The 27,819-nt window shown below is 37.0% G+C and overlaps 1 protein-coding gene across 23 annotated transcripts in view; it reads left to right on the top strand.

Annotated features, from left to right (window-relative positions):
* Positions 1-27,819, top strand: part of SYNE1 (spectrin repeat containing nuclear envelope protein 1) — a 291,288-nt gene that overhangs the window by 121,617 nt on the left and 141,852 nt on the right. For all 23 annotated transcript variants that reach the window (XM_064413327.1, XM_064413326.1, XM_064413343.1 and 20 more), the window contains 18 exons: positions 654-833; positions 2,295-2,445; positions 3,961-4,119; positions 5,060-5,242; positions 6,521-6,622; positions 8,049-8,252; positions 9,212-9,419; positions 10,127-10,239; positions 10,925-11,130; positions 12,213-12,368; positions 13,513-13,804; positions 14,505-14,677; positions 16,091-16,400; positions 18,192-18,356; positions 19,739-20,095; positions 23,328-23,464; positions 24,431-24,608; positions 26,596-26,778. In XM_064413327.1, coding sequence (XP_064269397.1) covers positions 654-833; positions 2,295-2,445; positions 3,961-4,119; positions 5,060-5,242; positions 6,521-6,622; positions 8,049-8,252; positions 9,212-9,419; positions 10,127-10,239; positions 10,925-11,130; positions 12,213-12,368; positions 13,513-13,804; positions 14,505-14,677; positions 16,091-16,400; positions 18,192-18,356; positions 19,739-20,095; positions 23,328-23,464; positions 24,431-24,608; positions 26,596-26,778 — 3,457 coding nt within the window. The remainder of the gene's footprint in view (positions 1-653; positions 834-2,294; positions 2,446-3,960; positions 4,120-5,059; positions 5,243-6,520; positions 6,623-8,048; positions 8,253-9,211; positions 9,420-10,126; positions 10,240-10,924; positions 11,131-12,212; positions 12,369-13,512; positions 13,805-14,504; positions 14,678-16,090; positions 16,401-18,191; positions 18,357-19,738; positions 20,096-23,327; positions 23,465-24,430; positions 24,609-26,595; positions 26,779-27,819) is intronic.

The following is a 27,819-nucleotide window of genomic DNA, read 5'->3' as shown; positions in this document are numbered from 1 at the left end:
GATTCACTGGAGGCATGTGTGGGTTTTCTACCTGGGTACTTTATTTCCTACCAAGCACGTGTATCTACTTAATAAAATGTTGTAAATAAGTGAACTATTTGGATGCACAAAACACTAAGCAAGTTCTGCTAATCTTTTATATTGAAAGAACAGTCTTGAAAGTCTGCGTCTCAAAAATATATTTTGTCGTAAAGAATCTAAGATCCAAACAGCTATTACAAATCCCATATGAAGTAACTATCTCTACCTTGTAAAACTGAAGTTTGTACATGGGATGATGGAATTAAAAACACTTATAAAAATAAAGTATTAATCTAAATATCTGAGTATATTTCCAGGTGACTGTTTGAGGGGGAGGTACATATATATCTATATGATTTTATAGCAGGATATGTATCAGAAAAATTATATTCTGATCCCAGTTCTAGCAAAAAAAACCCCTCCAAATATTGTAGGAAATACTAGAAAAAGGGAGTTTTGTGCACAGTAAAATTAAGAACAACTGTTTCATTCTTTATCTTCTCACAAAAAAAAACAACAAAAAAAACCCCACCAAGCAAACAAAAAAAAGGAAAAAAAAAAAGAAAAAAAAACCAACAAAAAAAAGATAAGTCAATTTGAAGCTGGTCTTTTAATGGTTTTTTAACTTGCAGATTGAGGGTCTTTAACCAGTTGGATGAAGAATTGAATTCTCACCAGCATGAACTCCAGTGGCTCATGGACAAAGCAAAACAAATAGCCCAAAAAGATATCACAATTGCTCCCGAGAGTGACAAAGAGATAAATCGTTTAGAATCTCTGTGGAAGGATACCAAGAAAGCCATACATGAAAAGTAAGTAGATCTTTAACTTAAGCTAAGAAAGGAGAAGATGGGGAAAGAGACACAGTTATTACATGTAATATCTTCTTCCTATATTAGTTACTGGGGACAGAGCTTGTAGGTTAAATACTTCGTAGAAGATGGAAACACATTGTTAACAAGAATATTTGTACCATTTGTACTTATACTATTAATAAGGCCACAGACAGGTTCTCAGTACAGTATGACAGATATAGATTTTATTACATATATGCTATATTACATGTTATTGTTTTCTGAAAGATAAGAATTCTCCACTGACTTTTTGCTGTCACTCTAGCTGGCACATATTCTCCTTCTAGCACAAATTTTCATTCCCTATTGGTTATGTGTTTCTGACAGTTCTATATTTAGTGGTCCTAGATGATTTTTTAAAGTATTTCTGTCTGCCCCAGTGGATGGGTCTATAATAATCATTAGTGTGTAATCAGTTCCAGTGTTTGTATATGACACATGATCAGATGATCAGTTTTATCAGTTTTAGCAATGAAAGTTGATAACAAAAGAAGCTGAAGAAACCAGAGGAAGTTTTATCATATCCTTTTCTTTGTCTTAACTGCCTCATGATCAACTTTAAAGAAAACTGGCAGTATTTTCTCTCTCTTATAGACACAATTTCAGACCCTCCTGAACCTGCTTATTTTGGAGAGCTCTTTGGAGCATTCAGAGAAGGGCCAGCTCATAAAACAGTCACTCCTCTTTTTTGACAATGTCATGTTTCCCAAAATCCTTTCATTGAAAAACACTGTTTTACAAATACACATAAAGCATCAGTTTTGCTCCTCTGTCTTCAGTATAAACACCAGGAATGGATTGAATAGGTCTTTCTCCTCTGTCCATTACCATAAGGTTTCCTAGAGAGAGGGTGGGAAAAAAATTAGGCTTGTTTTTAGCAGAAGGCTAAATTATTCTCAGTAGAAGGGAGGTAAGTTGAATATAACATTTTAGTCCAAAAGCATACATCTGACAATTGGAGGACAAAATAGGCAGACCTTAGTATGCATTGCTTTAGTCTTTATTTCTGCTTCTTTTTACCCCAAAACCAACTCCATATTAAAGAAACAAGTTTGTTTGTTGGTTTTTTTTAATTAACTGTGAGTAGCACAATTATTATAATGTGGTTTTCAGTCAAAAAGATGTTAAACGTAGGAACTGAGAAGCTTGAATTCCAGTTTCAATCTTTCTTTCACTGAAGGCAGTTGCTTTAGTATCTGATACATATGAGATGGCAATTCATATTCACGTCTCTTCAGTAAGATGTTTTGTGATGGATCGACAGTGATTTCTAAACCCAAAATATTCATATTTCCTTGGCGGCCCAATTCATGTTTAGCACTGCATCCTGGTTTTCCCATGGTGAATTGCTATGTCATGCTCTCTGTCCTTCAGAAACATGGCAGCAAGTGGTACTAAAACACTTTTTTCATATTACAGAAAGGAGCAGTCCTATGTTCTGATCGATCTGATGAAGGAATATCAGAGCTTGAAGTCAACAGTAATGAAAGTCATAGACAGTGCTAGCAGTGCTTCTGTGACCAAATCCATGTGGAAGGATCATGAAGATGTCAGGCGAACATTATCAAAGGTAAGGACATATATTTTCCTTTGAGGAATTTTAACAATTTTTTGGGTTGAATTTACTTTTTTTTTTTTAAGATGCCCTTGAGCTGTGTTTAAAGCTCCTTGAATTCACTGTTAAATCTTGTCACACTGACCACTGACATTCAGAATTTAAATTGTACTGATTATGATGAGGAAAGAATACAGCCCTTTTTCCATTTTGGTGAGGTCTATTAATCTGTTGTTAATGGGAATGCAGATTCTTAATATATAGAAAGCATATGTGGAAAATAGTGGAAAACTCATTATATAAAATACATTGAGGATCTATTCCTATCATAGTATGAAAGGATAGTTCTAGTTGACACATTTCAATGTTTTTCTATATTGGGTAAATTTTGGAATAGATAAAACGCTACAAAAAAACCATGAATTGTACACATTTCCGATGTGTACAATTTTTATGTCTCTCTCTTTCCCTGAGAGGACTTCTGCCATGGTGTATAATGGTGATACTAGCCATTGAGCAGAGATAAGGTATTTGAATCCCTACATTGTATTAGTTTCACTGGATTGTATTTCAAAAATACTAAATTCTCCTGCCCATCAGCTTACCAAGATAAACAGTCCTGAGTTAAATTCCTTCTGTTCCTTTGGAGGGTAATTTAATTTGGAAGGCTATTGAGCTCTTGATTCAAAATCTTTCACTCAGATCTGTATAAACCTTATTCTAAATTGTGTGTATTTGTGGCCTCTTCTAAGAGACATCTTTAAAGAAGAAAAGAACAGAGCTCACCAGTCTAAAAAAGAATTTCATGTAACTTCCACATCATTCCTTTGCGACTTCAGCTGAGGAAAATTCCCTGCTGCAGCTGTGGCCACATCTAGGCCTGAAGAAGTTCGAGTGCAATAAATGTTTTGGCCATAATGCATACATATTAGTGGCTTATTGTTAAGTACTGCTTTCTAGTACTTCCTGTAGAAAAAAAAGCATAAGATTCTTACTGTGGTCTTTTCTCAGCATCTCACCTTTTCAATGACAATGTTTTAAAGATTTCCCTATGCCTAGGCTTGCAAACTTAGTAGGCCTAAGATTTTGTCTAGTTCCTTTCAGAACTCATCTGTACTTTTGTTTTCCAGAATTCCTAGCAGTGATGGTGCTTTTAATCCTAAACTTTATTTGCAGTACCCTCTGTTTACCTGGCTATAATTCCTGAAGAGATTGTTCAATAATGAAGAATGGAAAGGCAAATAAAAAAAAGAAATTTCCCTAAGTACAGAAAATATCTGGTTACCAAGTGGAAGAAATTCAAAATTTGTTACTGTCACCTTTGTGATTTATTTATAAGAACAATCATCCTATATGATTATGCTCATGAGTAAACCATGTCAGTTGCTTTGTATTTTGTGGAGTAGTTCAATATTAGATATGAGAATTAACCAATTCAAATTAGCAAATTCAGGGCTAGGGAGGCTACCTGGAGAACTGATTTTTCTTTCTTTCTTTAAGGCTTCATTAAACAAACATTTATGCCCACAGCATGAAGCTGCCAAGAATGATCTGAGTGATAAACAAAAAGACCTGGATACTTTCACTAATAAAGGAAAACATTTGTTAGCAGAACTGAAAAGAGTGCATAACTGCGACTCCACTGCATTGAAAACAGATATGAACTCCGTGGTGGACAAATGGCTAGATGTAAGAATCTGGTGTTTATATAACAAATATAGTTTTTAAGTTTGGCTAGGCTGACAATATTTCTCTTTTCTTAGGATCTAAGAGTATAATTGTTTAGTAAAATTTATTTTGAAGTATTAATTCAAAGTCTTAGTCAGAGGGATTTGGCATCCACTGTATGCACAAAGTTGGCCGCTGTATGACCTCAATTTGATAGATTTTAAATTATGTATTACAGCAGTGTATGAATGCTACTACTGTAAATTTGCTCACACATTGACTCACATCTAATGCATACCAGCAATACTTTGTAGAAGTAAATTGGACTAATAAGTTTGGCAGTAAATTGCATTAAGCTAATTATGTTGAGAAAGACTTCACTATAGGAGAGAAACAACATAAAAGCTAGTTACAGAATCATGTGTTAATGTGGGTTGGAAGGGACCTTGAAAATCTGGTTCCAAACCCTTGCCCCCAGGGCAGGGGCAACTTTCACTACACTAGCTTGCTCAAAGCCCCATCCAACCTGGCCTTCAACATTTCCACAGATCGATCTATAATGGCTCTGGACAATCAGTTCCAGTGTCTCACCACCTTCATGTTAAAGAATTTCTACCTAATGTTTTACACTTTCACATGTATACTGCTTTATTACCAAATTACTACATTACAATAAGAAGGATAAATGTTGTTTTTTGAAAAATCAAGTTTATTTGAACATTGAACTCTTTTCCAGTAAAAAAACATACAAATATTTGGAAAGACAAACGTAAGATTTGTGTTTGTTTTATGATCTGGGTAAGTAAATTGAAATTAGAATTCAGAACTTAGAACTAAATCCAAGAAAATTATTTTACCCGGGCTTACTAATTATTTTTATGCATTTGTCTTATAACTGTCTGCAAAATAGAGTCTAAAATTATTTTTTGAATGGTATTGATATATTCATTTTTCCTAAAAGTTGTCTGAAAGACTGGATGAGAACATTGACCGACTGAGTGTAAGCGTGTCTCTATGGGATGACATCCTGAAAACTGGAGATGAATTGGATGGATGGTGTAATAAGTGCATTTCTCAGCTGAATGAAGGCATCAACAACTTCAGTAACAGTCAGAGAATGGAAGTGCTCCTGAAAGATTTCCAGGTTCTTACCCATAAATCAGTGATTAAAATGTTGTGGACCAAAATGTCAAGTAATGTTCAGCATAGACAGAAGATAAGGGTGTTGCAGACCTCTGTGTCCTCTGTTCAAGGGCTGGTGCCCAACAGCTAGCTGAGAGCATTCCTGTCCTTTTTATTAGAAGGTGTTTGCTTCTGACAGAAGCAAGAATGGCACATCTTACTAAATCTAAGCTCCATAGTTATATTGGCTCTTGCAGTTATATTTGGTTCTAGGCTGAATTCTGTTCCAGTAAAAAACAATGGAAATTTTAGACAACTTCAGTTAAAGTTTGGCAAAAAAAAAGAGTAGTTTCTAAAACCTCATCCGGGAAAGCAGGTTCTCCAGACAATAAAAGAAAGATCAAAGTGGCATAAATTGAGCCATATTCTACTTCATTTGGAATAAATTGCTTCCTTAAGAAGATGCACAGTGAACATATTCAAGAATTGTGGTAGAATGTAAACCTTGAGAAATCAGTATTTTGCTCAAAGTTAAGCTTTATCAAATGCCTTAGCAATTGGTGGTAGCAATCCAACCACCTAAATTCATTGCTGTTAAAACCCATTCAGACTAAAAGCAGTCTACCCAAACCACAGGTGCACTTGATATGCAGGAGAGCCAGAATAGCAGATGTGATCACTGAGTGTACATTTACAGTCACAGAATGCATAATACCTTTTTTTGGTACTTTGTTTTGCAAAGGCAAGAGGAAGAGCAGTTTGGTGACAGCAGGGTCCTCCCCTTTCTGCAATCAGAAATAGATGAACATGGACAGCAACCATCAGTTCACCTCTTCTGTGGCCCAAATCAGTTGTCACTTTCTTCACTGACCATCTAATATTATATCCTCCCTAGCACAAAATACCTCCTAACTATTCTTCTGGGCATTCAGGGCAGGTGTAAAGTTCGGCAATTTAATCTTTCAGTGGAACCTAACACCCCCAGTAGGTACTTCCAGTCAAATAAGCAATGACATTTTCATCTTTATGTTCCCAGTTTCAATAAACAAAAGCTTTTAGAGCATTTTAAATGGTATAATTTGTATGGTTATTTTAAAGGAGGGGAAAATTACTCTGAACTGAGTCTAATAAGGGAAAAGAGATGGGAGATTAGCACAAGATTAGTACACAGTGTTTTCTCTCTGGTTGCTAAACTGTGTTTACATTTTCTTTCAATTTTGAAATTGATGGAGAATACTTCTGAAAGTCTGAAAGCTTCTTGTAGTTTGGTATGAAACTTTGACAATATCTTTTTTTACAGTCTGAAGTCAAGAATAAAGAACTGAAGTTGGAGCAACTTAGTTCCAAAATTTCAGAACTCAAAGAACTGACCCACAGTCAAGAGCCTCCTGCAGATCTCCAGGTAACCACAGGTTGTGCTCAAATAACAAAAAAACCATTCTTTCTGAAATTTTTGTCTTTCCTACACTGCCTTTTTCTTTCAAGGTGACAGATGTAGTATTATTATTTCTATGTAGCATAACTATTCTTTGTTCATATTTCTCAAGGTAACCTTGATTTTTTTTGTATCAACAGTATGTCATAAAGTAAGTGAGCATGAGGGTTGTAGGAGTATTTTTTAATAAATCACAATAGAAGAAATAGTTTATAATGTAGCTGATAAGATATGAGACTACAGATATTCTCTACTCTTCACAACATTAAGCCACATCACATGTGAGTGCAAGCACAGTTTGTTTCCTTGAAAGGATTATAACGCAGTAAATATTTGCTTTGTTAACCAAAAAGTATCCTCTAGTGGGCTAGAATAAGGGCCCTGAACTAGCTCTTAAAAGAAATATGTAAAACAATGAACACAAAGGTGAGCTGTTAAACTTTTGGCCAGATACTTATTTCTGTGTTCCAGGGCAGTCACAAAACCAAAGTATTACTATTTTGGCAGCTTGATTTCAAACAGAAATTGGTGTTTGAGATTATTAACTTAACGTCAGAAATTTAAAAAAATAAGCTGACTTCTGTAATTTCCATGGGCAGGGATATTATCTTGATACATATCAGGTTTTAACCGAAGTTAATGTAACACTCAAGCCTTGCCCACATTTTAGAACAGGCTACCCAGGGAGGTTGTGGAGTCTCCCTCTCTGGAGAAGGAAAAAAACCCATCTGGATGTGTTTCTATGTCACCTACTGTAGCTGACCCTGCCTTGGCAGGGAACTTGGACTAAGGAATCTACAGAGGTCCCTTCTAACATAAAGGATTCTGTGAATCTGATTTATACATAGTACCATATTATGACTGATTAGATTTATTTCTATTAGTGATATGTGCTCAGCTAACATCTGTTATAATTTTGCATATTCCTGATTTTGAACAGATTAAGGGGCAAGATTCTAGCTTATTTTTTGTACTGTCTTCAATTTCACTTGCCTTATACTGAGATACTTTAAGCCTCAGTGCTCATAGGGCTCACTCCCAAACTGATATTTATTTTTATCGAGATGTTTGAGTGTAGGTCATGTTCTGTATATATGGCAAATTAGTAAATGGGAAATATCAACTGTTTAATTTTTCAGAAATGAATAATAACTGCAATAGTTTGCAGTCTGGCTTTTTGTAAGTTAGTGTCCCTTCTTTGGATTATTGTATATCTAAAACTTAATCCTGAATGGTTCTAATTTTGTAGGTATGTAAGTAATTTCCAGTTAAAGTTGTAAAGAGAGCAAAATTATCATTGTGTGCCACTTTTCTACCTTCCATTTTTTCAAGAATTTACCATAATAAACATTTTTATTGCTAAATGCCTTAATACATAACATTTTGGTTTTAGTTTATAGAATCGGACTTGAGGCAGAAGTTGGAACATGCCAAAGAAATATCAGAGACAGCAAAAGAGACACTGAAAGATTTCAGTACTCAGAAGATGCAGTTACAGAAGCTGATTGGTCAGATGACAGACTGGCTAAGTCAAGTGGAAGAGACACTGTTAAGCTGTGCACGTAACCTGGATCCTGAAGCTCTAAATAAACTAAAGGTCAGTGCTGAAGAAAATCAATATACTTTTCCTTATGCATTTTCCTTATGATCTTTGGGTTTGGTTTTTTTCCTGAGCTTTATACTTCATTTTCCTTTGACAAAAATGCATATTTCCTGCACAGCTGCTAGAATATTAGCAAATAATACAGTGATAATTTTTAGGGAGTTGCACCAATGAACAGAAGTTCTAATTTATTAACTTTATACAAACCTTTTAGAAAATGATAATGAATAATGTGGTCTTGGGGCAAGAACTGGTTTTGTTACATTGAACTCCTTAGTCATTACTCCAGCATGTTTGCAAGTGCATTGACTCCCTTTCAATATGTTACGAAACTCACAGCACATCACAGTAAGACACTGGTCCAAATTCAATTTTTACACAAACTTCTACCTCAGAAGTCCTTCTCAGTCATCAAATATAACAATTCTTTTTTTCTACATCCAAGTGCTCTCTTTACTGGATGCAGTTATGTATATCATAGTATGACAAACCACATGGAAGTATTTAACTGTGAGCACAGTTAATATTGATATACTAGCCAATTCACATTTAATTTTTAGAAAATGTTTCTCTCAAGTTGTGTGTAAAGTCCCTCTCATTCAGAAGTCCTTCCAAATACCAGTGTTATGTTGCATCCCACATATATATTCAGACTTTGTTGAAAATATCTATTTCTTTTCAATATACCTTGAAATGTGTTTATTTATAAGAGAGTAATAAATCATGAGAAATAGCACTTTGCACATTTCTACAATGGCTCTTTACTTTCAAGGATTCATCTCACTTGGAAAATTCAGGAAACTCCATCCGGCGCCTCTTCTCTTCATTGTGTCTGGCATGACTTACAGACCACAGGAGGAAAGAACATATGGCAGGAGTAGGAATGCTTGAGAAAAAGCCAGTTCTTTTGTTTCTTTATAAATATCATAATTATGTTGTAACTTTGTTTTCAGGAAACACAAAAGGACCTTCAGCTTCAGCAAGGCAGCATTGACTCAACCCGGGAGACCCTCAACAGCCTCTGTCGCAAATACCATTCGGTAGAGCTGGAAGCTCTTGGTGGCACTGTCACTTTGTTAATAAAGAAGTATGAAGCTGTGAATCTGCTCTGTTCCAGAACACAGGCCAGGATGCAGGAGTCCTTGGAAAAACATTTCCTCTGTGAGTCCTCAGGCTGGTTCATACGAGTGAGCTGTTAGCCCGCAGCCGTGAGTCATTCTGGAGTCTGCCAGAGTTTCCAGTGACATCACTTGCAATTACAACTTTATTTTTGTATGGAGCCTCTCAAAAAGTCCTGTTACCACTGTTACCAAATGTTCACTGGATAACTACTATGAAACAAAGCATTTTAGATAAACAGAATTCAACTCTAACCATGTAATATGCATGAAAATGCACCTTTCCTCACTATTAGGATTCACCTCTATCGCATAAATACACTTTGTTTATTTGCAATAAGGAGAGGTATATAACCAAATTGAGGTATTTATCCTGTAAAAGCACCCATCTTGAGTCTTTCCTGAGCTCCCTGAATAGTCAATGGAAAAAAGTAAGCAACTTTTAATTTGATTAAGGTACTGATTTTGATTTTTATCTAGCATGAAACTGGGACATGTCATAAACTGAAATTGACTGTCAAGGGCAGCCTGGGAAGACTGTTCAAATTTGGATGTTTACTGTGGAAACATCAAGTTCCTTATGAAATTAATCCTACTCCCAAGGTTATTGAAGACAATTAGACTTATTCTGTTAGCTTTTATACATTATTCCTGAAGGATAAAAGAATTGTTTAAAACTACTGTATAGTATTGTGAATAATGTTGTATCTTAAAAACTATTCTCTTCTCTATACTTTTTTATTAAATAAGACTCTCTGCAAGAATTCCAGGAATGGTTTTCTGGTGTGAAGGCTGCAGTAAAAGAATCATCTGACAGATCGGGGGACAGCAAAGCCATAGAGGCAAAGCTACATGACTTGCAGGTATAGTGAACAAATTAAAATAAAACAAACAGTAATTAGCAGTTTAGTATAGGAACCAATAATATCTGCAAAATAATTTGTAGATACTAACACACTTGTTATTTTTGTTTTTAAAAAGGTAATATAAGAATGGGTTGAGGTAGCAGAATGTACTGTAGAGGTAATACAGTGAAAACTGGTCTCTGTTCTGAGAGATCAGAATTTAATTTCTGGGAAGTTTATGTGTAACTATAAACTATATACTCTTGTTTCTGTTTATTAATATTTTTTCCTTTTTTCTTTCTTTCTATTTATTTCCTTTTCCTATTTTTATAACACTTTTACTTATTCAATATTTCAGATTAATTCTGATATGTCAGAGATTGTATGTATATACTTTTGATGAGACAGAACATAATTAGCAGATATCTATTGTAAGCAGCCCTAATTCCTGAAGTGTGTAACATCTTCAAGAGGTTATTAAACTTCCGAGAAAGCCATGACCACCTTGGGATCAAATAAAAAACTGAGTGCTGTGAATTGCAGCACCACTTAATAAAATTTTATTTGAAATATCTGCTTAGAAACTTTTTCACAGCTAGACATGGCTGTCGTCTTGAAGAAATCTGACCACTTCTCATAGAAATATTGCTTATCTTTAATTATCAAATCTTATGTGTTTAAACTATATTCTCTCATTGCACAGGGTGTGCTGGATTCTATTAGTGAAGGACAGAAAAAATTAGATGCTGCCTGCAAGGAAGGAGAAAGTTTATATGGTTGTTTACCCAAACCAGTTGTGAGCCATATTCAGGAGCAAATAGCAAAGTCTAACCAGAACTTCCAGGAATTTCTCAACCAGTGTTTCAATGACAAGAAGGCCCTGGAAGCTTGTGCCTCACACCTGGGAAAGTGAGTAGCACAAGTAGCCACAAATAGACTGTATGAAATGGTCTGGCTTCGAAAGTGCAGGGCAAAAAAGCAATATTATTTGCAGTTACTCTAGTGCTGTTTGCTTTTTTCTTTGGTAGTATTTAAGAGAAATTGAAGTTCTCTGATAAGAAAAAAAAAAATGAAATCAACAGGTCTTGCTCCAAAGGCATCAATTTGGTTAAAGGATGAGAGGTCATGATCATATATGCAGAAATGCTGTGTAGTTTATGAAACTCCAAATCAGCAGTTGGGATTCCAGTAATTTAAATGCCATTTTCTGTACAGAAAATGTGTGATGAAGTTCATTTCTGCCCTGGGATTTGTATATAGTATGCATTTTACATGTGCCTGTTCTGTTCCATTCCAAATGGACATATTTCCTAAGAAGCCAAGAAGAAAACACCCTTAAATTACTGCTTAGGTCTTAAATTTTGAGAGTTAAAATATTTTCAGGTTCAAAACTGTTGCTAATTGGAAGCAAAGTTAGTGTGGCAGTAATGGGTAAAACAGCAGGAGAGAGGGTGTGCCTGCATGTAAAAAAAAAAAAAAGGTTTCAAACTTGGGGCCAGAAGTTGTTTTGCTGAGTTCTGAGTAGGCAATATCCCAGTTCTCTTCTGTAGGTGAAATTGGAAACATAGCAGTTCAGGGGTTCTGCACATAAATCTTGACAAAAAAACCCCACTTTTACCCATTGTTTGTTCTTAGACTAAATCATTAAGAAAATTTGAAAAAAGCTTTCTTTTGGTCTGCTTTTATTGGATCTAGTAATAAATAAAAGTACTGTCACTTTAAATTTTGGAGGCTTCTGGTCTGCGTGTAGTTCCCATGATTTTGTTGAACATTTTTAGAGAGTTGCTGAATATTTTTAGACTAGTAGTCACCGTGGAATTACGTTTTGTGTTCAACTCTTATTCTTGAAGCTTGAAATTGATACCCAGTCTTGTGGATATTAACTCTTATTCTTGAAGCTTGAAATTGATACCCAGTCTTGTGGATATTACTTCTTCCAACTTTACTCCACTTGAGAAGTATTTTTAAGAGAGTATTTATCTGCTCTGTAGCTTTGAAGAGCAGTACAAGAAGCTTGCCCTGTGGATGCATGACATGGAAGAAAGAATAAGCACAGAAGCATTAGGAGAGAACAAACAGCTTGTTTCGGAGAAGAAAAAGGAGGTGCAAAAGGTGGAAAAGTTCCTGGAAGAGTTGTTGAACTCAAGGTATGTTGAAAATACATTTTCTAATACTCTCACTTTTTCCTCTGCTAGGGCAGAAGTGAAATGAAACTGTTGGGGTAAGGTATGTTTTTGAATGCTAGAGGAATGTGTTGGAAAATACTCTGTGAAAAGAGGCTGAATCCAGATACTTCAAGTTCTAATGAATTTCAACCAAATCCAATATTTGCTCTTGATAAATTAATAAATGCTTATAATACTTCATTAATAAATGGAAACTGAAAATGTAATTTTTAAAAATAGAAGATAAAAATATTGCTTTCAAAAGCAATAATGAAAATTACATTTATCATTATGTCCCTCTTAAATTTTTCTTTCTGTCCTGTAATATTCAGATCCAACCAGGTTAGCAGAATCCCCTTCCCCATACAGCTTGTCTTATAAAAGAGCTCAAAAAGCATTCACATTTAGCTGTGAAATCTTTCTAAAATTCAGACTTCGCCAGTAGATGATGAAGTAATTTCCATTTTGAGTACACAGTTTTTTTTCAAATTCTCTTTTCATTATTGGATTGGTGAAGGTAGAACAAAAACACTAGTCAGTTTTCCAAGTCTCACAGCATCTTTAAAAGAAATACCCAGTCACTCCCTTCAGCCCTGAGACTGATGCAAGACATTTTGGTTTGATGTAAATTCCCTCCAGTCATCAGGAAGGGTGATCAAGTAGATTGAGATTAACTGAGGCTGTATAAACGCAGTTTTAATCCGTTTCACTGACTCTTGCACTGAATCTGAGTCATTGTCTAATCCTGGACAAATGACCTTTCTATCATGCCTTCCTACCTGTCCAAGATTACAAACTTCTTAGAAGCTTTAGCAGGTACAAAAGGGTTAGGGCTCATATAGAAATGGAAAGTTTGACCGCTGAAAAGAAAACTAAGGTAGCTTTTAACGTAAATGTTTCTGATCATTCTGAGCACCAAAATTCTGCAAGAAATGGCACTGCACACAAGGGAAGATATTAATTGGTACACGCTGCTTATATTATTTCAGTCTCTCCTAACTAATTTTTTCAGTTAACTGTGAACTCTTATCACTGTAGGTGTTATGTCAGCACCCTTCATAACTTCTGGAAATGGCTATAATACTTCATGTTTTCTGAAACTTTTTGTCTCATTATTTTCTTTCAGGGACTCTTTTGATCAGCTCTCCCAAATGGCACAGACTTTAAATGAAGAAGGCCATGGTGCGGGGAGAGAAGTACGTCTGGCTTCTCAACATCTCACCAGTTATCAAAACATGGTCAAAACTGTCAAGGAGAAGATGAGGACATGTCAGCTTGCACTCCAAGAGCATCTCACTTTTGAGGAGGCATTGCAGAGTATGTGGGCATGGGTGAAAGAGGTTCAAGATAAACTGGCATCATCACAGAGCACTCTTGGAAGCAAAGCCACCCTGGAAAGACGATTGACACAAATTCAGGTAAAGAAGGATAGATAAAATATATTAACACATCAAGATTAATATTGGTTGTGGGCCACTTCAGTGGGAAAGGTATATTTTTATAATTTATTCTTCCAATGGTTATGAAAAAGAGGATCAAAATTCAAGGTTATCTTGAAAAATGAGGATGGGAAGTAGAAAAAATGGGATGTAGTTTAATGGGAACAGATGTCAGGTATTATATTTCAGAGGAAATAATGAACTATGAAAATGTATATGCAGGTCCAGAAAGCTTTCTAATAGAAGGGAGGCCTTGGAATAATTGACAATCTCTCTGTCATGGCTGTGGTCTGTCTATCACAGGAGGTCTTCAGGAAGAGGTTAGATAAACAGTGAATAGGAAGGTCATTAAGAAATCTGCCATGGACTTTGCTGAGGCTTCTTCTAGCTATGATGTGCTGTCTTACTGTGCAGTGCTTGACCTACTCAGTATCTGCTGCAGTGTGAGCAGTATTTTAGGTTGACCAATGCAGTGAAAAACCTCTACAGATGTGGGAAAAACTACTGGATCACTTGCACATGAGAAGGTACAGGTCCTTAGAAGAAAAGGTGTCTAGGAATTCCTACTGGATATGACTGTTAAGGATGCTCAGAGAAGATGGTGTTCACTGTTGAAAGAATAACAGCTCTCATTTCTCATCAGGTTACATTTAATATTTTCATTTGTTTTTCCTCACAGGAGATCCTCTTACTCAAAGGTGATGGTGAGGTTAAGCTGAACATGGCCATTGGCAAAGGAGAACAAGCACTTAAAAGCAGCAATGAGGAAGGACAAAAAGTGATACAAACTGAGCTTCAGATGCTGAAGGATGTATGGAATGACATCATCAGTACCTCAGTGAACTGGCAGAGGTAAGAATCCCTGGAAAACACACGGTGTTTTCCCCTGTCAGACCCTGCCATCTTTGCTTACAGAGAGACGTGCTTTACGGCATGTAAAATAACATTCATTCATTACTGGTATGTGAGGGGAAATTTGCATTATCAGAGAGAACCAAAATTGCCTGGAAAAAAATTATGAGTTGACCCTATCAGATGGATCAAATTTCACATGAGATGGTACTTAAATTTATTCTAAAATTAATAAAAGTCACACCAATTCATACAGAGAAAAATCTAGAAAGCACTTTCTGAGTTTTTGAGCCTGCACTTGGGCAGGACCAAGAACATGTGACAGATATTTATCTACTTTTTCCATACATAACCCAGGAAAGGTTTCTCAATTCTGTTTTTCATTAAGTTTCTTCAGTTTAAAAAAAAATCTTAATATCAACTCCAAATGATCTTTTTTGCATATTAAGCTGATTTCATCTCAACTTGTGTGGAAATGGAAAGTTTTTCTTATTACCTGTGTGAGATAACTTTATACATCTGAAAGCCTCCATCATCTCTGTTCTAGGCAGGCTTATGTTTCTCAGTTTCTCTGTGGTAATACTTTCTGGGCCTCTGTAACACCTATTTTGTTATTCAAGAGATTGAATACTATCACCAGTTTGTCTACATTTTTTCTTAAAATAAAAAACCTGAAAGTGGTGTCACTTTCTTATCTGCACCAATATTGCAATTGTAATAGTATGTAGAAAATTATAGTGGGCTGTCCTAACAATGTCCCTCAAATTTCACTGATTTTTTATCATAAAATATTTTTTAGATTAGGTTAGACCATAGCATTTTGAGGGAAAATCTTACCACACCCTTGTCTATGTGTAAGTCCAGTGAAATGAGAATTACATTCTTCAACGTGAATCCCAGAGAGATATGGTGATCTACTAGGAGAAGCAATATATAACAAAAGGGAATATATCTTATAAATTGTAAATGAGTCTATAGATAATGGGTTTGTTCTTTCAAAACTTGCCAGAATATCTCTTTAATTGACAGTAATTTCATAGGCTGCTGCATATTTTATTACTCTGATCATAAAAGGACTCCAGTAATGTTCCATATTTTACTTTGCTCAACAGACACTGAAATGTGCTTTTCATTAGTCTGAGGCAGATAGATTGCTCACGTAACCTGTAATAGGGAGGCAGCAATGCTGGTTGTACAAAGGGGCCAAAAAGCCACAGGAATTTTAAAATAACTTGGATGCAAGTTGATATAGGAAACAAAAGCAAGATGGAGAAAAAAGATATCTTCTAAATCTATTGTGTATGGCTACAGACAGCGTAACAACTAAGGTATAAGCAGGATTTTTTGGTTGGTTTTTTTTTCCCCCAAACTGTTCAAAAATTCTCATCTGCACTTTGTTTCTTTTAATGTAAGCTGCCTAGATTCCGTCATCAGCCAGTGGAATGACTATCTGGAAAGGAAAAACCAGCTGGAACAGTGGCTAGAGAATTTGGATCACAAAGTGGAACAGCCTTTAGAACCACAGATTGGTCTGAAGGAGAAGTTTGCTCAGCTGGACCATTTCCAGGCTATTGTTTCCGAGATAGAGGATCACTCAGGTGATTTACAGCAACTCATTGAAAAAGCTGTGGAACTATCTGAAAAAACGGGGGATGATTCCTTTGGAGATGCAGCTCGAGAAGAACTAAAAACACAGTTTAATGACATCACAACTGTAGCCAAAGTAAGATAAGTATCTCCATTTCTAGCAAGTAAAACGTTTAGACGTTTGTATATACAGCTAAAAAAAGTTGATTTTTGTATTTTTTAGTAACTACAGGATTGACTGTGAACAATCTTGCCTCCAATATAGTTGAGTCTAATAAAAACATTGAGTATAATTTACTAAAATTTAATGGAATGCAGAAATAGTATTGAGAGTTGAAATTGCTGTGATTATGATTTTGGAAAAGTTAAGGCCATATATTGTGTTCCTAGTTCCTTATATACAACTCTATTTCTGATATTCTGACACATTTATTTTCATCTAATTATTTTCATTCATTCCTAGCACTTTTTAATTTTTTCTTTACATAGAAAGGAAAGAATAAAATGCCTCCCTGAGCGGGAAACATATTGTCATAAAGATAAATCCTATTGTCAAAAAGATTTATGCCCATATTTTGTGGTGTTTCAAGCCACTAAGCACTGCACATGCTATACAGGTATTCTGGTTGGTTTCTAAGGAAAGATGTGTGAGCTCACTGAGACTTTCTGCCAACCAGATCATGAGAGTGAAACACCTTGCCTCCACACCCCTTTTACTGGTGCTACATTTTGGTGTGAGCAGTGTACACAGGGATGCATGGTTTCCTTTCCTAGGAATCTTTTGCTCCCCTAGGAGGCTGTTTTGGTTAGAGTCAGGTGCATGGGGACATTTTCTTACCCTGCTGCTGCATAAAATGCATTAAGGTATAAAGGTCTTCCTTGTTTAGCTACTAACTATCCATTGTCTAGTTGACAATGACACATTCTGAGGGATTGTGATTATTATTTTCAGAGGGAACAGCGGGTTTTGTTAATATGACTTATTTTTTAATAGCATTTGTTGAATGTTGAGTTACTCAAACTTTAAAATAGCTGAGTTTAATTTGGAGGTGGTTTAGTTTGAAAATAGCTCCAGGACACTTCCTGGATTATAGTATCTACACAGGGGTAAAAATTTATTTGATTAGCTCATTTCGCTTTTGGTTAGTTTTGATAAACATTCATTAGTGCTATCTCAAAATGATATAGCAACAAGTTTACTCAGTCAGACCAAAGGCAAACCTCAACCCCTGTACTCTTTCACTGTGTCACAGTAAGATAAACTGTCCCCACTCTAAGCTTACATTGAAAAGCTAGCATGGAGCCAGGGAGCAGCTGCATCAGGCAGCTGTGTCAGGGAAAGCATCCTCCAGGACTGCAGGGTAAGTGGCTGGGGACAGCCACCACTTCTGATGTGATGGTCAAAATAGGACTCGGCACCAAAAGATCATTTTGCACTTTCGGACAGCCAAAGTTTTTGTTTGTGGTTTTCCTGTGAGATGTTTCCATGACTCTGCTTAGCGTTTGTGGAGACTTGGTGCTTCTAAGTAAGAGCTCTGTTTCTGGCAGCAATGCTGCACTCTGGGAGTGCTCATGGGTGATCTGCAAGACCCTCTCCAGGGTGTATTGGGAAAAGCATGCCGGAGTGACCCAGCTGCAGCACTGATATCTACTAAACCATACATTAGACTATTTTAAAGTATATTTTTGCATCCATTTTCAGAAGGCTTCTGCTCCAGCAGAAAACCCTTGTCCAGAACAACCCAAACCAAACCTTTCCCAGTGTTTCTCAGTCTCTGTTCTGATGCCACAAGCTATACCCTATTCACTATTCAAATGCATGCTATGGAGTCAAACCAGCACTGCATGCTTAAAACCAGCAGAGTATTTAAGTACTTTAATGGTCTTTCTTTTTTTCTTTTTTTTTTCTTTTTTATCCGATTGATAGGAGAAAATGAGGAAAGTGGAAGATATCGTGAAAGATCATTTGCTTTATCTGGATGCTGTGCATGAATTCACAGACTGGCTTCATTCTGCAAAGGAAGAGCTTCACCGCTGGTCAGATGCATCTGGAGATACACCAACTATACAGAAAAAGCTGGCCAAAATCAATGTAAGTGAGCATTCATGATTTCTTCTGTAATTCAGACCCTATGCTTTAAGAAAAACCCAGTCAAACAGTTGTGGGATCTTGCTTTTTTTTTTTTTCTTTGAAATGGTGATTACATTTCAGTGAGCTGAAAGCAAGCTTTCCAAGCTGTGCTTTGTTTTCGACTCCCTTCTCATATTAACAGATGGAGTAAAAGTATAATCAGACCTAAGTTAACCACGGCACACATGGAAACAATTTGCAAGAGCGGAAGCCCAGTGGCATCACAGAAGAATGTGGCTTAGCTGATTAATGAATACTTCTCTTTCCTCATCCCTAAATATGCTTTCTCCATGAGCAGAATTGTCTAAATCAGAGACAACCTTTCCTGCTTTGCATGAAATGGAGATGTGTAAAGCAGCACAAGGATTGTTCTCCTGAAACATGGTAGAAATATGTGAGTTGCCTCCCTGTGTGTACTCTCCTTAGCCTGGAACCTATTCTTAGCCATCTGAGTGTTTAAGAAATTTGCATATTCCTGAATGCAACACTGAAGCAGGCTATGTGTTTTGCCCATGCCGGGTGTTTACATTCAGATATTCAAACTCTGCTCCTAAGCACAAGAGAGTTACACAGTGAAGTTAAATGCTACATGAAGATTCAGGATCCCCAAGATCAAATGACAGATTTTTGTACATTCTGGGGCAATTTTCAGTCTCCTTTGTGCTCAAACTCCTGATCTGTAAAACGGGAAAGGGAGGAGTTAGCAGCATCTAGTTCTTAAGATGAACGAGAGAAGAAATAACATGCAGTGTTTGGGATGGTATTTATACATTCTTCAGTTTCTTAAACGGAAAGATTCCCTTGTATGAGATGTGTGAGATTGAAATGAGGATGCTGTAGAAGGAATTTAGCCCCGAAAACAAAAACAAAACCATTATACTCAGAAAAAACACATGTTCAACCAATTCTGGCACATCACAGATCACAAGCAGGCTGAAAACTGCAGTTCTGTTTCTGAGACTGCTGCGAGCTACACACCAGCATTTCTTACGCAAGAGATCCCAACAAAGTCTTTATGTTCCGCATCTCAACCTAAACAGTATTTTTCATATCTTAAACGCGTTCATTCTTCCTGTCATTCTCTCCAAAGCTGAAGACAGTTTCAGAACTGCTGCTTGATCCCCCTTAGGGCCGCTGTTGATTGGGTTTTACTCCCCTGGGTTCCCAGACCGCTGCGGTCAGGGAGCCGCGGCTCGGGGCGGTGCGGGCACTGGGGACGGGACGGGACGGGACGGGAATGGGACGGGACAGGACGGGAATGGGACGGGACGGGGCGGGCGCCGCCGTCCGCGGCGGTGGCGCTGTGGCGGCCCGCGGGTTACCATGGCGATGTCGCCCCGCAGGAGCTGGTGGAGTCCCGGCAGAGCGGCGCGGGCCGGCTGAGCCGAGTGGAGGCGCTGGCTCCGGCCGCCAAGCGCGGCACGACGGCGGGCGGGTGCCAGCTGCTGGCGGCCGAGATGCAGGCGCTGCAGGCGGACTGGCGGCAGTGGGAGGAGAGCGCCCGCCGCAGCCAGGGCGGCCTGCGGGAGCTGCTCAGCCAGATGGCCCTGTCGGAGCGGGAGTTCGCGGCGCAGGCCGGGCGGCTGGAGGAGGCCGTGCAGCGGCTCGCAGGGCAGCTGGCCGCCTGGGCGCGGGGGCTGGCCCCCGCCGACTGCCGCAGCACGGACGCCGAGGTGGTGGAGAGCTGGCGCAAGGAGAAAGTAAGGGCATGTCTCTTTTCCTAGCAGCATTTCCGCTGTAGATGTGTGGTCGCCGCGGGCTGGAAGCTTCCGCCCAGCGGGACTGTCCAGTACACGGTAAAATCAGTACCTGCGGGAGATATTTCTGTGAAAGCCCGACTTTCCAAACTCTTTGTGTCACCGTGATCGCAGCGAGCGGTGTTGGCAGAACACGTCCCTCCCCTTGGCCTCTGCTGTACCAGGCTCAGCAAACGCTGCCCGGATTTCAGGTGTTAAACCCCGGGCTTGCCCCTGGGAGGAAGCCAAGGAGCTGGCACACCGGCTCTGGGTGCGCTTCCAAGTTACTCAGTGAGTGGTTCGAGCCAGAGTAGCATTTGATGGAGGAAATGTGAAGCTTTTCCTAAAAGCCAAGTAAGAAACTGGTGCCATTAAAATTTGTCAGGAAGGTATTTGGCGTATACTTTCCTTTTCTTGAAATATCTTCTATGTTATGCACGTTAAGATCTTGCCCAATAATCAAATAAATTAATCTGGAAATGGGTCTAATTCCTAATTGCTTTGCTTTCGAATGCAGTAGAATTGAGAGAAATAGAGGTTGTTTCTGTTCCTGATTGTCTCCTAGCAAAAGATTCCCCATATATACATCACAGCCCCTCCGTGTAAATATATACACATATTTGCAACAATCAAGATACATGTTTGTTTCTCAACCACAATGAATCACAGATGTTGGTGAAAGATACAGAGTATTTCTGTTTCCCTATAGCATTGTAGTAAAGCAGTTTCAGTAGAAGGGGAGAGGAGTGTATTGCCTACTTTCTGACCCCTTGACTGAAGTCATGTACAAAAAAGGTCCCAGAACATCTTTTCTTTGAACTGAGAATATTAATCTTCTGCAGGGTCTGTGCCAAGTTATTTCTGTGGCTTCTTCTTTCACAGAATTTCTTGCATGGATTTATGAAACCTGCATGCTTGAGTGCCATTATGTATCTGTAGGAGTAACAATGAGGTCATTAAGATGAAACAAATAATTGTACAAATATGCAAAGTGTTCCATATATATGTGTTTTTCAAAAGGAAAGGAAGATATGGGATTGTTATCAACATAGCAGGTATTTTTTATTTCATAAATGGAGAAGGATTAAATTCAAAGGATATTCCTTTTATTGGTAGTATATATAATATGTACATACTGTAGTCTATATAAGAACACTACTTAGATTAGACAGTTGTAAAGTGTGGCTGATGACGAAGATGCAGCAGCATCTCATGAGGTAACTATGCATAGCCCCACTATGTAATTTTATTTATAGTTAGAAGAAATGTGCCAGTAATCTTCCCATTGTTGGACCCCAGGGAAAAGCCCTATTGTGAATGTAAAATAGCACTGCAGTTTCCATTTCTATTGTCTCACAGTGATTCTGTTGCCATGTTAGCCAAGGCCACAAATTAAAAATGCATTTCCTAATTCGTAGAATTAGCAAGATCATTCTGCTACTCTGTTATACTGAAGGTCTGTTCCCTTAGGTATGTGCAGCATTAGAGCAACAGATTTTGTGCTTGGTATTCAGCAAATTATTTTTGTAATTGTCAGATTCAATATTAAATCCAACTGGCTGCAACAGTGATATCACTGTATGGAAAAATGCCATAGTTAAATTTACCCTGCTTTGCAAGTTATTGCTCCTGTTTGTTAGTAGGCTATGCCTAAGGCTGTATGTAATCAGAATAACCTCTTAATAGTTTTTGAGGTAGGTTATTTGAAACTGAAAAATTGTGCTGTCTTAAGAGATGCTTTCTTTACATAAAAAAGGGACAATTCATTATGGTGATTCCTGCCCTTGGCAATTTGTGACATCCTGTGTTTAGGTAATGCCCATTGTAGTGTTATATTTAATGCTTTCCAAAAGAATGGTTTCAGTGGTTTAACTGTAAGTACAGTAAGCAAAAAGTAGTTTAGGGTTTGTTTTTTCTAAGCATTATTGCTCTTACGTAATTACTTAGTTCAAATGCTACTTTATATGGCATTGAAACAAGTGACTATTTCAAGTATCTGTTAATCATTATTGAAGAGATTTCTGGTGTATGAGTGGCTTAAAGAAGATAGTCCATAATACAATAATGAATAATGTAAATCAGGGGAGTCCTGAAAATCTGCTGCAGCAAAATATCATTTGTAGTTTTCCTGGACATTCAGTTTTCTGCGGAACTCTTTACTATGTATATTTTTAATCAACCTATTTTTTAAAATTCTGAATATGTATGTACAAAAATATAAATATATACATATATATGCATCTTCAGAAATGTGTTTGGGAGGCATCTTTATCTCCCACTTCCAGGTCCCTGTTCAAATCTATCTTCACCTTCATATGATCTGTTTCTCAAGTTTATGTTGTAAGTTTCTTCCAGAACAGTCAAACTGTTGTATACATGCCAAATGCTTTGGTCTGCCTGCACTGCAGAACCTCTGCTGTTAGCCTGAGAGGAATGTCTGAAGAATTTAGTTCCTAGTGAGGCGAGGAGCCAAGTCTGCACAGCTCGTTATGCTGGAGTAGCTGGCAGGAGTCTGCAGTGGAGATGCTGTGGACATCATCAAGCACTGTTTTTGTTGGAGTACTTATCACGCTTCTTCCTGTGACGCAAGCCAAGCCAACAAAATATCTTTTTTTGTTTTGTTGGCTTAATTGTCTCCAAGGCAAGAACTGTTTCAGTGCATCAATGAAGGCAGTAACCCAGTTACTCTGACATGACTGTGAGCAGCTGTACTTTTAAATTATGAAGTCATATGTGAAAAGAGTTGAAACAAATCTGTTTAAAAGCTTTCTGCATAAATTTACTTTCTGGACGCAGCTCAAAAAAATTTTAACCTTGTAAACTCAAGTCAACAGGATAATTATATTTATATAATTATATATAAACACATATAATTTGCTATTCTCTAAATATATGTACTTTTGTTTGTGTACAGATAATTGACAATACTAATGCTCATTTATTAGAATGAAATTAATATATTGAAATGGGCTTCAAGAACATTTTGAGCTAAGGAAGTTGAGGCATCCAGAAATTTGGGCTCTAGAAGCTCATAATTTCAAATAAGGTACTGTAGACTTGAATGCTAAAATAGTCTTGAAAGTAAACATATAGATCTTAAATGAATTAATTTAAACTCTGATAAATTTTGATTTAAAAGTTTGGGGTTCTTTTTATATTTACTCACCAATATTTTTCATTTATTTTGTTTTAACAGGAAACATTGGATGCTCTAGTAAAGTCTGAACAAATGACAGATGAGATCAAAACTCAGTTGAATGATCTTTGTAGATTTTCCAGGGATTTAAGTACTCATTCTTCAAAAGTTTCAGGGTTGATTAAGGAATATAACAGGTACGCAGTCATCTTGTTTAGAGTTTATCTCATGTGTGTGGGGGGGGGGGGATGGTGAGCTGTCTTTAAGGGAACCATTAATTAGAATTTTAGAACTAGAAACAGGCATATACAATAGTTAGAATCATTATTTTGATTTTGGTGTCAACAAAAGTGATTCAAAGTAGTAATTTGATTTTTTTGAATTTTTTTCCTTAAAGTCAGGCTGTGCCACTAAACTCAGCTGAAACTAAATGTACATCTATACCTGATGTATTATGGGAGTCCTTGTGAAAATGTGATGTAGCAGTATGTCTTACTTGTCTGAAGGAAAACGGACTATGCCAGCTAGTTCAGATATTTTTCTTGATTTTGTCCTTCAAATATTATTCCTCCTTATTATTCTTTGTTTAGTTGGTTTCTTGAAGCAGGAACAAGCTAGGGAAGGTAGCATTTGCTTGCTTGCTTTCTCTCAAGTCACTCTGACTTATTTTGGAGTATGACACCTGCATTTCAGACAGAAGGGTCTGTTGTTTCTTGCAGAAGATTACAGCTTCTGGCTTCTGTAGCTGTAGGAGGATGTGATTATTCAGGTTGATCCTTTATAACCTTGTGGACTTAACAGAGCCACAGAAGTCAGAATTTTATTCGCTGTAGTCCTGCGCCCTCTCCCTAGAGAGATAAGGAGGCTTGCAGAATACATTGATGCTTAGGTGCACTGAGTCACTCTGTGGAAACACTTGTACCTGTCATATCTGTGACAGCTGTGTCCCAATTTACATGCTTCACTTTTGAGAACTGAAAGCTTCTAATGGATTTCCTGGTGCCTCAGTTAAGTGCATAAATTTGGTAGGAGGAATCCAGGTTAACCTACCCTTACCATTGTGTTTCAGAGAACAAAATAATAGCATTGTCACCTAACAGAGTCCTGCCTTTCCTCCCTCCCTCCCTCGCTTTTTTTCTTCTTCCCTGATGTGATAAACCCAGCCTCTGCCTGCAAGCTTCAAAAGGATGTCAGAGCAAAGAGCAGATCTTGCAGCAAAGATTTCGGACGGCTTTCAGGGACTTTCAGCAGTGGCTGGTCAATGCAAGAGTCACCACTGCCAAATGCTTTGACGTGCCTCAAAACATCAGTGAAGCTTCAGCAAGTCTGCAGAAAATACAGGTAACTTTATAGCAGTAAAATACTAGTCTAAGGGAGACCAAATCAATTTCATGTACAGTTCAGATTTATTTCTTTGATTAATTACTGTTTTTGTTAGTGTTATTGTTAACACTAAAGGTGACTCATTGCAAAGAAATAAACACTTTATTTTTTTTCCTATTTCATTTAGTTTAATTATTGGGCTACAGTTTGTAAGTAGTTATGTCTCATAATAGTTTTCCTTGCCTGTTTCTTTTTTACAGTGGGAGAAAAATGTGTTTTAAGTGGGAGAGTACTGTAAAATCAGAATGATATCAGAATTGAGTCTTAGTACCTGGAGTTATTTCACAATTAAGTGAATACTTTTCATCATGTATGAAAGTAGAGTACTTGTGGTACAAGAGCAGAGTTAAATTATATGCAGTGTGAGCAGGCATTTAAAAAGAATATTTACTACATAAAACTAAAATAAGCCCAAACAATTCTGTGGAAAGGAATGACAGTTGAAAGTATATTCTAATAAACCAAATGAAAGAAAATTATTTTTTAATAGAACATAGCTATCATTTTAACTGAAACTAACAAAATGAGAATTATTTAATGAGGCTGTTATACCTTTAGTTAGATAGTATAACAGAAGAAATTCATAACTGTTTCTCAGAAAACACCAAAAGCCAAATCACCTCTTCTTCATTTTGGTATATTCTCTTTTGTTTGCTTAAGGAGTTTACTTAAAAACCCAAATAATGCTGTCTTGATATATCAAATATTTGACTGCATTATGTTGAGAATATCTTCAGAACAGGGAAAAGTCCTGGTAATTTTTTTACATTAAATATAAATGTTTTAGCCAGGCTGGGGTTTTTTCAACAGTGGGTTTCTTTTTTTTTTAAATCACTACAGCTCTCTCATAATGTAAGGCCATGCCTTGTTCTCCTTCTCTGTGAAATCTGCCTTAGATGAAATAAACTTTTTTTGGACTGCTTTAGGACTTCTAAAGATGTCTTGCTAACCTGTATAAACCTAAAATTTTGTTGTTGTTGAAAGTTAACATTGTGTTAGCACATTTTACATCATTAAGTCACCAATATCTTTCATTTTAATATAGCCAGAATTGATTGTCCAAGCATCTCAAAGTTAACAGACCCTTTGCATTCTCCACTAAGACCTCTAGAACCTGACCTAATAATTTTGGTATCAAGCCTGTTGCTCCTGAGCATGGGTGTAACTTAATGATTATGTGTATTACATAATCATGATAATAACAGCTTAAAATATTTCCATATAAGACTACTAAGTTTCTTTGAGTCCTTAATGCAAAGTTTTTTACTAAGTTGCAAAGAGATTATCCCAGTAAATTGGAATTTAATAATCTGTCTGTTTCCTTACATTTCTGCATAATTTTTATAGCAGCATTTTTCCATACGCTTCTTACACACCAGCATGGTGCAAGATTTCTGTGAAGACTAATACTTCTAAACAGGGAAGGTAAATTAAGGATACAGAGGCATAAATCACACAGATTGGACATTGATCAGGGTGTGAGCATCAGCTCACACCACCACATGCTCATGGCAAGTCCAGCAGAGCTGGAACTTGCCCATGGGCAGGGGTTTGGTCCAGTGTGTGCCTCTGAGGGGTCCCCTGTGTTATCTCTGTTGGGATAATGGTTCCCTGAAATGAAACTTTTATCACTTTTTGTACTAGGGATATTAAAGGGAATATATTACCCAACTAAATCAGTAGTAATTGTCTCATGAAGTACAGAAAATACAGGTAATGCTAGAGTCTTAATATATGTATTATTCAGACACTTTCATTTTTGGGTCATGTGGCTGTTATCTGTAACTCCCATCAATTCAAACAATATTGAATTGAATTTACTGAAAATACATCAGCATGTTAACAAGCAGAAACAGTAAACTCTCACCACTGATAAATTTTCTAGCAGCTTGACTTTATTGGGACTCAAAGTTCACCAGTTAGCTTTTTTTATTACTATTTTTAGGAGTTCTTATCAGAAAGTGAGAATGGGCAACAAAAGCTAAACGTGGTGGCATCCAAAGGTGAACTACTGTGCTCCGTTTTACCAAAGGAAAAGGCTAAAGTTATCCAGGACAAATCTGCTGCTGCTAAAGAAGACTGGAAAAATTTTATCACCACGCTCCACCAGAAGAAATCTTCATTGGAGGTATTGAACCAGTCACAGTGAGGAAAGACTGGATCTAGATTTCCTCTTTGCTTCTGTTTCAAACAGCACAATTTAGATGTTATATATGTTTGTGAGTGTTTACTATGTGACAGAACTAAGAAATAGATGCTTTCAAGAAGTGTTATTCTTCTGCTTGCATTTTACTTTTGTTTACTTCTGCTACCTTTATGACCTGATTTCACTTTAATATGTTGTTTCATGCAGAAGGGAGTTGTTCAGAATCAAAGACAGCAGTTCCTGAAATTCATTAAACTCATCAAATGTACTGGGTTTCTAAAACATATTTTCTTTCTGAAAAATGGTTTTAGTACAGGTTTCTGACACAGCTGCTTATTGAATAGTCCCAGTAGAGTATGTAAATGTTGTTTCTCTTACTGCAAATAGGTGAAATGTACTTATTTAATTAAGCAACTTTTAAAGTAAATGCAAGTGCATTTCTCTGTTCAGAACGCACAATTCAGCCAGTAGGTGGTGAATATCTTAAAATTATAAACTTTTTAAGGTCATAGGTTTTAGGATCAAAATGTCTCATCTGAAATTCCCTGCATAGAATAGGAGAATTAAATTCCTAGGCATTCTCGTTTTAAATCAATGTTGTCTAGACAGGTGAAAAAAAGTTTAAATACACTTAATGCATTATGTTGGGAAGCATTTCAAAGAAAATTCTCAGGTAGGAAGGACTTACCTTTCTTCATCTCAAGGGTGCCATGGAAAAAGGATGTTCTCAGAGGTTAGTCTTTTTGATTCAAGCATTTTTCAGTCTCACAGGCTTAATTTTTGATTCAGATGTTTAAGTAAGTGATACGGGTGTAGCTGAAAAGAAAGTTAAATATGTCTGGGGGAAAAATACATTAAAATAACTAAGGCACAGGAGCTATGCTGTTCAGGTTTATATGCCACATGAATTATTTTAGGTGTTCTTTTATTAAATAATGCAGAATAAGCCTGCAAGAAAAGTATGGAGGCCTGGAAAGAATGCCTTCATATGCATTTAATGCAGTTTCTTATGACCAAAGTTTT

The sequence above is a fragment of the Passer domesticus genome, chromosome 3 (genome assembly GCF_036417665.1).
Source record: "Passer domesticus isolate bPasDom1 chromosome 3, bPasDom1.hap1, whole genome shotgun sequence".
Taxonomy (NCBI): domain Eukaryota; kingdom Metazoa; phylum Chordata; class Aves; order Passeriformes; family Passeridae; genus Passer; species Passer domesticus.
The sequence above is the reverse complement of the archived record's forward strand: the minus strand, read 5'-3'. Positions and strand labels throughout refer to the sequence as shown.